Source organism: Phallusia mammillata, chromosome 7 (genome assembly GCF_965637545.1).
Source record: "Phallusia mammillata chromosome 7, kaPhaMamm4.hap1.1, whole genome shotgun sequence".
NCBI lineage: Eukaryota > Metazoa > Chordata > Ascidiacea > Phlebobranchia > Ascidiidae > Phallusia > Phallusia mammillata.
In genome coordinates this window covers 6,118,904-6,131,203 of record NC_137258.1, presented here as the reverse complement: position 1 = coordinate 6,131,203, position 12,300 = coordinate 6,118,904, and the positions used below count along the sequence as shown (strand labels likewise).

Sequence of the window (12,300 nt, the reverse complement as noted above, 5' to 3'; positions counted from 1 at the left end):
TCGACAGCTGGCGGACGACACTAGAAACGCAGAGTAAAAAGTCTATGACGCACGCCATCTATTGACGGTTTACTGCATCGGTTGTTTGAAAGCCATGATCACACACACACACACACACACACACACACACACACACACACACACACACACACACACACACACACACACACACACACACACACACACACACACACACACACACACACACACACACACACACACACACACACACACACACACACACACACACACACACACACACACACACACACACACACACACACACACACACACACACACACACACACACACACACACACACACACACACACACACGCACACACGTCACCTGAAACTTCAGCCAAGGTAAGACTTCCTTCGGAAGTCACATCTTCAAGAAAGGGGAAGTCCTGATCTTCAAGACATCTTCAAGACATCTTCAAGATGAGGAAGTCGGAAACCAAGACGTAGCCAAGACTTTCTGCGGAAGTCTTAAGACGTCTTCAAGGTCAAGGTCAAGGTAACCGGATGTCTTGCACGGAACATGGGAATCTACGGACCATCTCTCTACTACTGACGACCTGTATAGGACGTTAAAACGTCGGAATAAAATTACATTTCCCAGAAGAGCTCTTTAAACTTGATACTATGCCTGGCAGCAATAGCTTATATAGAGTATAAGAGTTATGATTTAGAAAACGCCAAATGTGCAGCACATTATTACATTAACCAAACACAACAATCCAAGGTCCGAAATACCGCTGGTTGTGTAAAAGCGATAAGGTTATATTGCAAGACGACCAATTAGCATTTCTGGGTATTCACTATTCAAACAAATGAAATAGGCACCCAATACAACACTAACGGCGTGTTGGCAACCAACTATACACGACGATGACAAACACATCGTGGCACAAACTGAATATTTGCTACATATACTGGATACATTTGCATGGAATGATATATCTTACACACACGATAAAATGACTGTATTGATAACACAGACCGTATTTTAAAGCCAACTTACACTTTAAGTGAGAACGGAACACTACAAACCTGCTATGTATCAACCATTCAAAAGTAGTTCAGAAAGAAGCTAGCTATATTCACAAATTTACTGTCAGTTTGTTAGGTTTGATATTCAAAACCATCCCATTCCGTTTCTGCTACCATCAGCAACTTCTGGACAAATCTATTGAACGCAGTCTCTCCAGGAACTTTCACATTTTTCACCACAAAAACAAAATAGATAACTGTGGCCAGTACAAAAATCCAATAGCGTAGAAGTAGACGAAACTGGGATTGTCGATGAGGGGAGCCAACGCGCAATATGCAGAGAATATGGAAACGATTATGGGGATGAGTAGAGGAACCTGAAAAGAGAATGTCTGGCTTTACAGGAAGTTGATGTTTATCATCCGTTGGCAGCTGTTAACAAGCTGGATAGCGTGCATAAAACACAAGACTCAAACGCAAAATCAATGGCTAAAGATGTTGTTTTGGACAAAAACATAAACAATCAATAATAAGGTGGTTTTGCTACAATTATGTAAAGTAACTTGGTAATATAAATGTACACACAGGCACAGCTGATATATATAAAACTCGTCGCCGCTCTAGAATGCTTCGTATAACTTACTACCACGTTATTATGATTAAACAAAATAACATATCGCAAAGGTTTTGGTCTATCTACCTTGTAAGGTCTTTCTACATTGGGCATTTTCCACCTCAGAACAAGAACGCTGACGGAATTTAAAAACAGTCAAATGAATGCCAGAAAACCAAAAGCTTCCATTAAAGTGTCGTAATCTCCCATAACTATAAAGATTGCGATCAAAACACCCATCAAAAGAAGAGAAAATGAAGGCGACAGATATTGGATGTGAATCGTAGAAAGAATCTTTAGGAAAAATAATAGGAAATAGTTACTTTGCATGCATCAGAATTTTAAGAAATTCGAGACCGAACCGGCCCAAACCGGAAAGTATAAGCCCGGCGCGAAACCGAATCGTTTTTTTGAAGCCCGTTTAGACCCGAAAGTTTGATTCACAGGCCTATACTAGAGAAAACGAACACAATATATACAATAAAAGGCATCGACATAAACAAGACGTTTTAGAGCTAAAACTACGATTCGGAATGTAAAGTCAGGTACGATTCGGATTGTAAAGTCAGGTACGATTCGGAATGTAAAGTCAGGCCGTACGAAGCCCATTTGTTACAAAAGCCCGGCCCGACTAACATCGCTGCTTCGCATAAAAACTTAATTCTAAGTTCGCCTTTTTGATAAATCGCTAGGTACTTGAAGGTAGTGAATGCTATTTCAGTCATAACTGAGGTTTTGACTCTCAGATAGTTGAGAAATATAAGCACAAAGAGCAACATGATGGCTACGATCATTATGAGGCTCTCTGGCGGATGGCAACCTTCACTTAACATCGGACTGGTAAAGTATCGAGCAAAGATCAAAAGACTGGCCGCTACACCTGGATGAATTAAGAATCTGGTCCACATAAGCATGAAAGCAACCAGAGGACCATAAGCCAAGTTAAAGTTATTGTAGTCTCCGCCTGATGCCCCAAAGGTGGCTCCGAGTTCACAATAACAGAGTGCTGATAGAATGGAGATTATGCCGCAAACGATCCATATGATTAGACTGAGGCCAACGCTTCCGCGGACATTGCGTAGAACTCCCACCGGTGAGACAAAGATACCAGTTCCAACTATAACGCCAGTTGAAAGCCCTATTCCACCAAAAAGACCGATTCTCTTTTTCATTTCAAACTTGTTGTCTTGCTGAATGCGTGTATTTGACATGTCCAGATTGAGTTTTTGTTTTCAGCAAACTAAACGAAATGTATCTATACCTAAGCCAACTTAAATAAAAAGTTTAAAGATTTTTTCACTGTACATTCGAAAACGGTAGTATTTTCACACGAGTATTTTCTGTACCACTTCACATTTGTGGCTTGTAAACCGCACTTGATTGACACCGTGCAGTCGCAATATTCGCACTGTGGTCAAATTTACAAGCTTACAACCTTTTGCAGAACCAGGTTACCTTAGTTTGCAGTGTCGTAAATGACATCTCCACAGTTTTTTTTTCTGCATTACCATGGGCATGATTCCTGATCGTGCACCCACAAACGCGATTCTCGCTTCAGAGAGGTAGCCCGCGTTCTGGGTTCCGACAGAGGAAATACACACAGCGGTGGGAATAAACCAGGCCATTGCACCGAGAACTTGTTGGACAAAACCCACAGCTACCGCCTTGCTTGACAACATCTCTGGAACACTAAGCACTACAAAAATGTACGGACAAATGCAAGGTAAATGACATACCATAATGGAAATCTTTTTCAAAAAAACTAATTTGTACCTGAAAGATATCCGACATTGACAAGTAAATAAATGATTGTGACAGAGATTATTGTTAAAATAGCAGCGCGGGGCAAATTCTTCTTCATGTCCTGAATTTCCTCGGTCACGTTGTTTAACATTGACCACCCACTGTAGGGAAAAACCCCGACCTGAATAGCGCGAGCAATATCCGCAAGGGTCAACTTTGACGTTTGCGGTGAGTCAAACGCATGTTGGAAGTTGTAAACCCCAGCACGCCTCCCGTTCGCCAAATGAACGATCCCAACCACAGCTATCATCATCAAAGCAAGAAATTTCACAGCAGTGAAAAATATTTTAAAATAGACGCTGGTTGTAACGCTTCGGTGGTTCAGGTAGATAAGGAATGAAAGAGTAAGAAAAGAGATAACTTTAATGGCGACCTCCGGTGGATTGCAACCGTCGCCAAATAATGGCCCAAGCAAGTAGCGAGCAAAAATTTGCAAAGTGGCAGCGTTACCCGGATGCCAAAGGCTTCTGCTACAGACCAGTAAAAATGCCATAAGGGGGCCGTAGGCGAGCTTGAAGTTATTGTAGTCCCCACCCGATACACCGAACGTCGTTCCGAGTTCACAATAGCAAAGTGATGACATCATAGCGATGACGCCACATCCGAACCAAATAAGGAGACTGACGCCGACGCTGCCGTGGACAGCGCTCCGACTGGCGACACAAATATTCCCGAACCAACCATTCCACCTGTTGTCAAAGCAACCGCTCCCCAGAGTCCGATTTTTTTCTTGAGTTCGAACTTCTGCACCTCGCCCGTTTGTTCACCATCAATCGTAGACATTGTTATTTTATTTCATACGAATGTGCATTTGGAAGTCCAATTACTATGACAAAATGCAAATACCTTACTTGTATGAAACTGCGTTGTTAGTATCTACATTTAAATGGAAAAAAAACTAGTTGTTAAGTGTTTTGCTGACAATTGGTTTAAATGTGGTAACGCAAACCACATCAATAGTACACGCCCAGCCACTATACCAATTGTTTAGTACGGTTGATGAGGTTTTGCAAACGTTAACGTTACCAGAATAACTTCATTCTACACTCTACATTACACCATCACATTAACAAGTTGTCAAAAGCTGTAAGTACAATATATCTCCAAAGAACCTTTTCAAAAATTTCTCTTTCAGCTCACGCATGCAAATACGCTACAAATTCGTGTACTTTACGTTTTCATAAAACAGTCGGCTTACAAAACAGAAAAGTATTGCAGCAATCTATGCACGAGTATTTCTTGCTTAATATCCCAAAATCTGAGACTGTTATGAACTGGTATTATGGCTAACTGATGCAGCAAAATCTTGCGCCCAATAACGCTGTAATGCAGAAACGCATTATCGTTTATATTCAGCTTTATGCAGGATGTTTTCTCCGAGAGCAGTGTAGGCAAACAACGATTGTCGGTCTTAGCAAACAACCCACAGCTTACTTGGGGTTTAACTGCAGCTCTCTGTATACCGAAGCGTCTTGATGCCATTGAAGATTATACCTAAGACTGTTAGTGGCACCTAAAGCCGAACCACTGGTGACCAACTGCTGAACAATCGTTTTCATTTTGGCATGAAACGATTTGCCATTGCAGTGCATCATTGCATTTTGGCAAAACAAATTAAAGACTTCGTCATGCTAGTGAAATCATGCGTGTACTAATCACTTGCAATTCTTTGGAATTAAACCAAAAATGTCGACAAACGAAAAAAATGGACGTCTTTGCATTCAAAAGTAATTGTTTATTTTACTGATTCCTCTCGTATTCGAATCCTTCCCATTCTGTTTCAGCAACGAGCAGAAACTTCTGCACAAATGTGTTGAATCCCTCCATACCCGGAATCCTGCACTTTCTAACAAGGAATGTGTAATAAATGATGGAGATCAACAAGTAAAATCCGATGGCGTAAAAGTAAACGAAACTTGGGTTATCGATAAGAGGAGCCACCACGAAGTAAGCAGACATGACACACACGATGATTGGAATGAGCAATGGCACCTAAAAATAGAAGCAATTAGATGTTGGTAAAGGCTATAGCAAAGCGATTCTGTTTGCTGCTAATAACAGTACAAGTAAAATAAAAGTTTTACTCCACTGGAAAAAATACTATTACAAAGACGCCCAAATGAACTTAGCGCAGGGGTTCCACACCAGGAGAAAATGAGAGGTCCGTAGGCGAGTTTGAAGTTATTGTAATCCCCACCCGATACACCGAACGTCGTTCCGAGTTCACAATAGCAAAGTGATGACATCATAGCGATGACGCCACATCCGAACCAAACAAGGAGACTGACGCCGACGCTGCCGTGGACAGCGTTTAGAACTCCGACTGGGGAGACAAATATTCCCGAACCAACCATTGAACTCATTGCCAAGGCAACCGCACCCCCAAAGCCCGATTTGTTTCTTAAGTTCGAATTTTTGCTCCCTGCCTGTTTGTTCACCATTAGTTGTAGACATAGCTCTTTTCTTAAATGCGGTTTTGTATTTGAAACTTCACTCAATAAAGAATGATACAAAACTAACCTGGAGAGGCAAATAACATTACTTAAAGCTGCAAATGCGTTGCAAATATCAAATTTGAAAGAAAAACACGATGGGGATTGTGTGAAGTTTGTCACTTAATTTGGAATCATTGCAGAGTAATTACACTCTAAAGTCTACGTCATCACATCAACAAACTTTTAAATCAACTGCAACTGGAATGGAACCCCAAACAAACTCTTTAAAAATATTTTCAGTTTTCTCATCTAAAACGTTACAAACACTTATAAAACAGAATACTATTGTAGCAATTCGTAGTGCATCTAGATTTGATGATCGAAAACCCGGGACTGCAATAAAACCGACATAATGAGCCAACAGATGCAACAAAAACACACGTCCAAATCACGCTGCGGAAACGCATTATCATTTATGCCCAGTAGCTACATGCAGTACGTTTCCTGTTAAAGCAGTGCAGGCACAAAATCTTCAAAAAATTCATCCGGTGTGTGTAAAACAACGAAGCCTGAAATAGACTGAACGGTTGGTAAAAATGCTGCAGAAATGATGCCGAGTGCAAAGTCAATCCCGAATCAAGTCAAGTGTTTTGAAACGCATAAACACGCCACAAACCTGATTCGGAAAGCCCGATCCGACTTATAACCCTGGTCGTAGTAATGGACATTCAAGTCTTGAGTTTCTATTAATTACAAGATTCCACTGTGTATTGTTGGTATTTGACTTTTTGCAGCCACAAAACTTAAGATGAAATTCATTTTGTTGGTATTTGACTTTTTGCAGCCACAAAACTTAAGATGTAAGGAAATTCACTTACCTAAAACCAGTTAAAATGAACATAAATTCATAACTGGGGTAAGTCCTGAAGCGTCCATTACAGACCTGCGACCACGGCACACTGATATATAAATCACAGTTTGTCAGGCCCAAAAAAAGCGTTATACCGAAACAAAAACCAAATATGAAACGTTGGTACCAATCTGTGTAGATGCATGTCGAATTTTTATTTCACACAATAGAAATCTTATCCGCTTATAGTTGCACACAAAAATTAATGCAAAAGCACGTTTGGGCTGAAGCCATGGATTAAGTTTAGACAAAACTTAGCAATAATACACGGCCTATGTGAGCAAAATTATGTACAAAGCGATATTTACCTAAAACGCTAGAATTGGATGAAAAATCCCCGCTTGCGAAAAAATAAACATAATGGATAAATAAATAATTGTTTGAAACCTAGTTTAAATAAACATTATTAAATAATTCTAAGCAGCTGGAGATTGACTGTTGGGTTTTTCGTATTCAAATCCTTCCCAGTCTGTTGCAGCCACGACAGCAATTTTCTGAAATAAGATTGTGAAGCTATGCGTGCCTGGGATTCGCCAACCTCTCACCATGTACAAGTAATATCCGATGAGCGTAATAATGTAGAAAGCGATCGAGTAGAAATAGATTGGACTTGGGTTTTGAACCAGCGGTGCGATTACCATAAACAATGATATCAAGCACACTGATACAGGAACGAGAATAGGAACCTAAAAAAGAATTTTGGGATGAAAACGTTGTTTTAGATTCTTGCAAACGGCCAACTTAGCAAATTTTAAACCGTAAATGATATGCTTAATGTTAAATTTTGACCCTTGTACTGATGAACCTCAAACACACCTTGTAAGGTCTTTCAAGGTCTGGCATTTTCCATCTCAGTATGAGAAGACTCGCTGCGCTTAGACCGTAAATGATCCAATAGGTAAAGCCAAATGCGTATATCAAAGTGTCAAAATCGCCAATTAAGATGTAAACAAATGAGACCAGAAACGTCGACATCAAAGCGGCTGCAGGTGTATAGTATTCCAAGTGTATCATGGACAGTATCTGAGATGCAAAAAAAGTTAAAAACGGAAGAATGTATGAACAGTGTTCCAGGTGTGTTATGGACAGTATCTGAGATGCAAAATAGTTAAAAACGGAAGAATGTAGGAACATGGGTTTACCTTCGGCATTAAACCAGCCCTTGCCGCAACAAATGGGACCCGGGAATCGCCCATAACATCACCATTTTGACTTCCAATAATCGAAATGCACACACAAACCGGAACGATCCAAGCCATTGGACCCAGAACCTTATCAGCAAAGGCAACGCCAACTGCATTTGAATTTAGCATTTCGGACAATGGAAGAACTAAAAAACGATACTGATTAATATACACTTGAGCTTGTTCAGATAGTGTGTTCGGAGTATTATACATTTGGTCTGTATATAATTATAGAATAAACCTTTCGGCAATGGGTCATTGGTCTGAGGCAAATATACCAATGATGGTTTGAAACCAAACATGATATTACGTGGATATCGTGAATAATGAAAACCAATAGGTAAAACTTGTGAGGGGCATTCTAAGCATGCAAAAAAACACAACTTTGCAATTGTATGTGAAGACGTAACAACGATATTTTTACTCAGTTGGGTCGAGTTAAAAAGACAACAGTACCTGAAAAGTATGCGATGTTCACCATCATGTATATTGCAATCACCGGGAGAATTGAAAATACAGCCAACTTTGTCATGTTTTGTTTTACGTCTTTTATCTCTTCTGTGAGCTGATTGAGGATCGGCCATCCCACATAGGGAAACATGCCCTGGTAAAAAGCCCTAGCCACGTCCGAAACAGTGATGTCGGATATCTGATCCATAGAAAAAGCAGTTCGAAAGTTGTTTAATCCCGCTTTACTGCCTCCAGCCAAATGAATCAAGCCTCCGAAAATGATGACGAGCAAAACGGAAAACTTGATAACAGCAAACATTATTTCCAGTGCTAAAGAGCTTTTCACGCTTCTGTAATTGACGTAAACTAAAGAGTAAGGAAGAAAAAGCGCAAAGAGCTTGACTGCAGCTTCGGGTGGATTACAACCTTCACCTATGATCAATATTGACAAGTACCTCCCAAACACCAAATAACTGGCAGCTTGGCCAGGTTGTATTAAAAAGTTGGTCCAAACGTAGAGGAATCCAATAGGCGCACCGTAGGCCAGCTTAAAGTTATTGTAATCGCCCCCAGATGCTCCAAACGTGATACCCAACTCACAGTAGCAAAGAGACGACATCAAAGCAATGAGACCACATGCAAACCACATGATCAGACTTAAACCGACGCTTCCATGCATGTTTCTCAGCAGTCCAACTGGCGACATGAAAATTCCAGTTCCAACCATTGACCCAGTAGTTATTGCAACGCCGGCAAGCAAACCGATCCGTTTTTTCATTTCAAACTTTTCTTGCGGTTGTCCAGACGCCATTTTCAGTGTCCTACAGACGGCAAATGTCTAATTTCCGACGGCTTTTTCCTACACTACAACCTTAAAGACAAAATGCATTTTTGCACAACGTTTTGCATTGCTTGTGCTACACTGTTGATGCAGTAAATTTAAACACGTAGCATTGACCGCAGCATCAATGTTATGTAAGCACGCCTTAGGGATTTTGCATGCAAACTTTGCGGTTGCCAAACGGCGCTCAAAATAACTCGAGTGCGCGATGTTTTTGTGCAATGTCTTGCAATTCTAACTTTACCAATGTACTGACAGTGAGTGTTGGATTAATGTTTTGTGTTTTTTAACTCAACTATTTAACAGACAACAAAGTATATACAAACCAATTTATGTACCCCTTGCAAATAGAATTTTGACGCATTTTCATCATAGAAGGTTTTCTAAAAATTATAAGATATAGATTTGGCTTTTAAAACAAGCCCATAATCTCTGAGATAGGTCTCAGAAACTGTTTTTTGCGGCTTTCAAATGTTACGTTTATAAATATGAAACACGTGTACCTAAACACAAATTAGTTTCGAATCAATCCTGAAAAGCCAGATTGTTCTCCTTCGATTTTAACTGCAAGTACGCTTGACTTCCAAAGCTGCAAATATTTATGTTTAACACAGCCTTGCAAAGCGTTCGACTGTCAACAGTCAGCAGCCAATAGCTGAAGCGTTTCCTACAGAAGTTAATATGTGTTTGCCGGTTCCTGATGTAGCTTCCCATAGAATTGCAGTGTTCCATAAGGCCGAGAGAACAAAGAGCCACTGTGGGTGAAATCCACTAAACGTGGATGGTCGAATATAGCTGTTGCCATAAACGTTGTAAACATTTCAAGATATGGAAGAATTGTGGCACACAATTGGAAAAAAAGGGTTTGACCCAATGTTTTCAGCCTAGGTTTAAACAAATGCAACCTCTTTATTTTACAGCAAAACACGTCTTTCTGACCTTTTATGTTTCTTATGTCATACACCTTTTATGTGAAGAAACATAATACTTAGTTTATCCAAGAAGATCTAAATACAATTCACGTAGCGGTCCTTTATAAATAGCTATGGGACTTATAAAGCACATGATTTTCTATTGGGTTAAGAGCAAAAGTTATTTGACCTTCCTACAGACTGGTATTTTTATCAATTTATTACCATTGGCATGAATCCTGATCTTGCAGCCACAAACGCGATTCTCGCTTCAGAGAGGTAACTTGCGTTCTGGGTTCCGACAGAGGAAATACAGACAACGGTGAGAAAATACCAGGCCATTGCACCGAGGATTGGTTGGGCAAAACCCACAGCTACCGCTTTGCTAGACAACATCTCTGGAACACCAAGCACTGCAAAAAGGAAAACCAATTTTTGCTCCTTTGCAAAATCAAAGAGATTCGAATATAGAATCACGCTTAAAAAGGAAAAATTGCTCCAAACCAACCATACACCCGAAAAGACTAAACTTTCAGCATAATAACAAAGGTTATTGACATGATGTGATAATAAAAATATTTTACCAACTAATTTGTACCTGAAAGATATCCGACGTTGACAAGTAAATAAATAATTGTGACAGAGATCAATGATAAAATTGCGGCTCGCGGCAAATTCTTCTTCATGTCCTCAATTTCTTCAGTCACGTTGTTCAGCATTGACCACCCGCTGTAGGGGAAATTTCAAAATGGAAACCCCGAGCAATGTCCGCAAGGGTCAACTTTGACGTTTGCGGTGAGTCAAACGCATGTTGGAAGTTGTAAACCCCAGCACGTCTCTCGTTCGCCAAATGAGCGATTCCAACCACAGCTATCATCATCAAAGCAAGAAATTTCACATCAGTGAAAAATATCTCAAAATAGACGCTTGTTGTAACGCTTCGGTGGTTCAGATAAATGAGTAACGACAGAGTAAGAAAAGCGATAACTTTAATGGCGACCTCCGGTGGATTGCAACCGGCGCCAAATAATGGCCCAAGCAAGTAGCGAGCGAACTTTGCAAAGTGGCAGCGTTACCCGGATGCCAAAAGCTTTTGCTACAGACCAATAAAAATGCCATGAGAGGTACGTAGGCGAGTTTGAAGTTATTGCAATCCCCACCCGATACACCGAACGTCGTTCCGAGTTCACAATAGCAAAGTGATGACATCATAGCGATGACGCCACATCCGAACCAAACAAGGAAACTGACGCCGACGCTGCCGTGGAAAGCGTTTAGAACTCCGACTGGGGAGACAAATATTCCCGAACCAACCATTGAACACGTTGCCAAGGCAACCGCACCCCAAAGCCCGATTTGTTTCTTAAGTTCGAATTTTTGCTCCTTGCCTGTTTGTTCACCATCAGTTGTATTCATAGCTCTTTTCCTAAATGCAGTTTTGTATTTGAAACTTTACTCAATAAAGAATGATACAAAACCAACCTGGAGAGGCAAATAACATTACTTAAATCTGCAAATGCGTTGCAAATATCAAATTTAAAAGAAAAACACGATGGGGAGTGTGTGAAGTTTGTCACTTAATTTAGAATCATTGTAGAGTAATTACACTCTAAAGTCTACGTCATCACATCAACAAACTTTTAAATCAACTGCAACTGGAATGGAACCCCAAACAAACTCTTTAAAAATATTTTCAGTTTTCGCAATAGCTGGCGCGTTTCCCAAAGGATGTAATTTGTGTGTTATCGGTTCGTGATGTCGTTTCCCATAGAACTTCAGTGTTTGTCATCAGTGTTTACGTTAAACTAAGCTATACCGTACAAACATAGTGTACAGCATTTGTTTGATGCCTTTACAATGTCAGTTATTCAGCATACATGACAAGAACATAAAAAAATTAAAAAATCCAATGCCGCCTGCAAAGTTTCAAGAATCATTAGATATTAGCAGAAAAGATTGTCAAAGTATTTCTTGTACAAAAATCATTCGGCGGCAAGTTAATGACCATAGTATTTAGGACTCTATGACACAACTGCCACTTTACCGACGCCACTCTAAAAATCCTATGAGTTTCGTACTTTGTCAGTTCGCAGAGAAATAGCACCAGAGGCATTGACCAACTCGAACCCTTTTATGCTAGTACTACATTGAAATACA

The 12,300-nt window shown here is 40.2% G+C and overlaps 1 protein-coding gene and 1 pseudogene across 1 annotated transcript; both read right to left on the bottom strand.

Moving 5' to 3' along the window:
- Nucleotides 1–7,173: 7,173 nt before the first annotated feature.
- LOC145237803 (b(0,+)-type amino acid transporter 1-like) lies at nt 7,174–9,202 on the bottom strand. The gene is made up of 4 exons (XM_080100791.1): nt 8,398–9,202; nt 7,900–8,087; nt 7,574–7,780; nt 7,174–7,443 (listed from the first exon to the last, which is right to left on the bottom strand). Exons 1-4 carry the CDS (start codon nt 9,200–9,202, stop codon nt 7,174–7,176), a joined length of 1,470 nt encoding a protein of 489 aa, XP_079956917.1.
- Nucleotides 9,203–10,356: 1,154 nt separating this feature from the next.
- LOC145237802 (large neutral amino acids transporter small subunit 2 pseudogene) lies at nt 10,357–10,862 on the bottom strand (annotated as a pseudogene).
- Between the last annotated feature and the right edge of the window lie 1,438 nt (nt 10,863–12,300).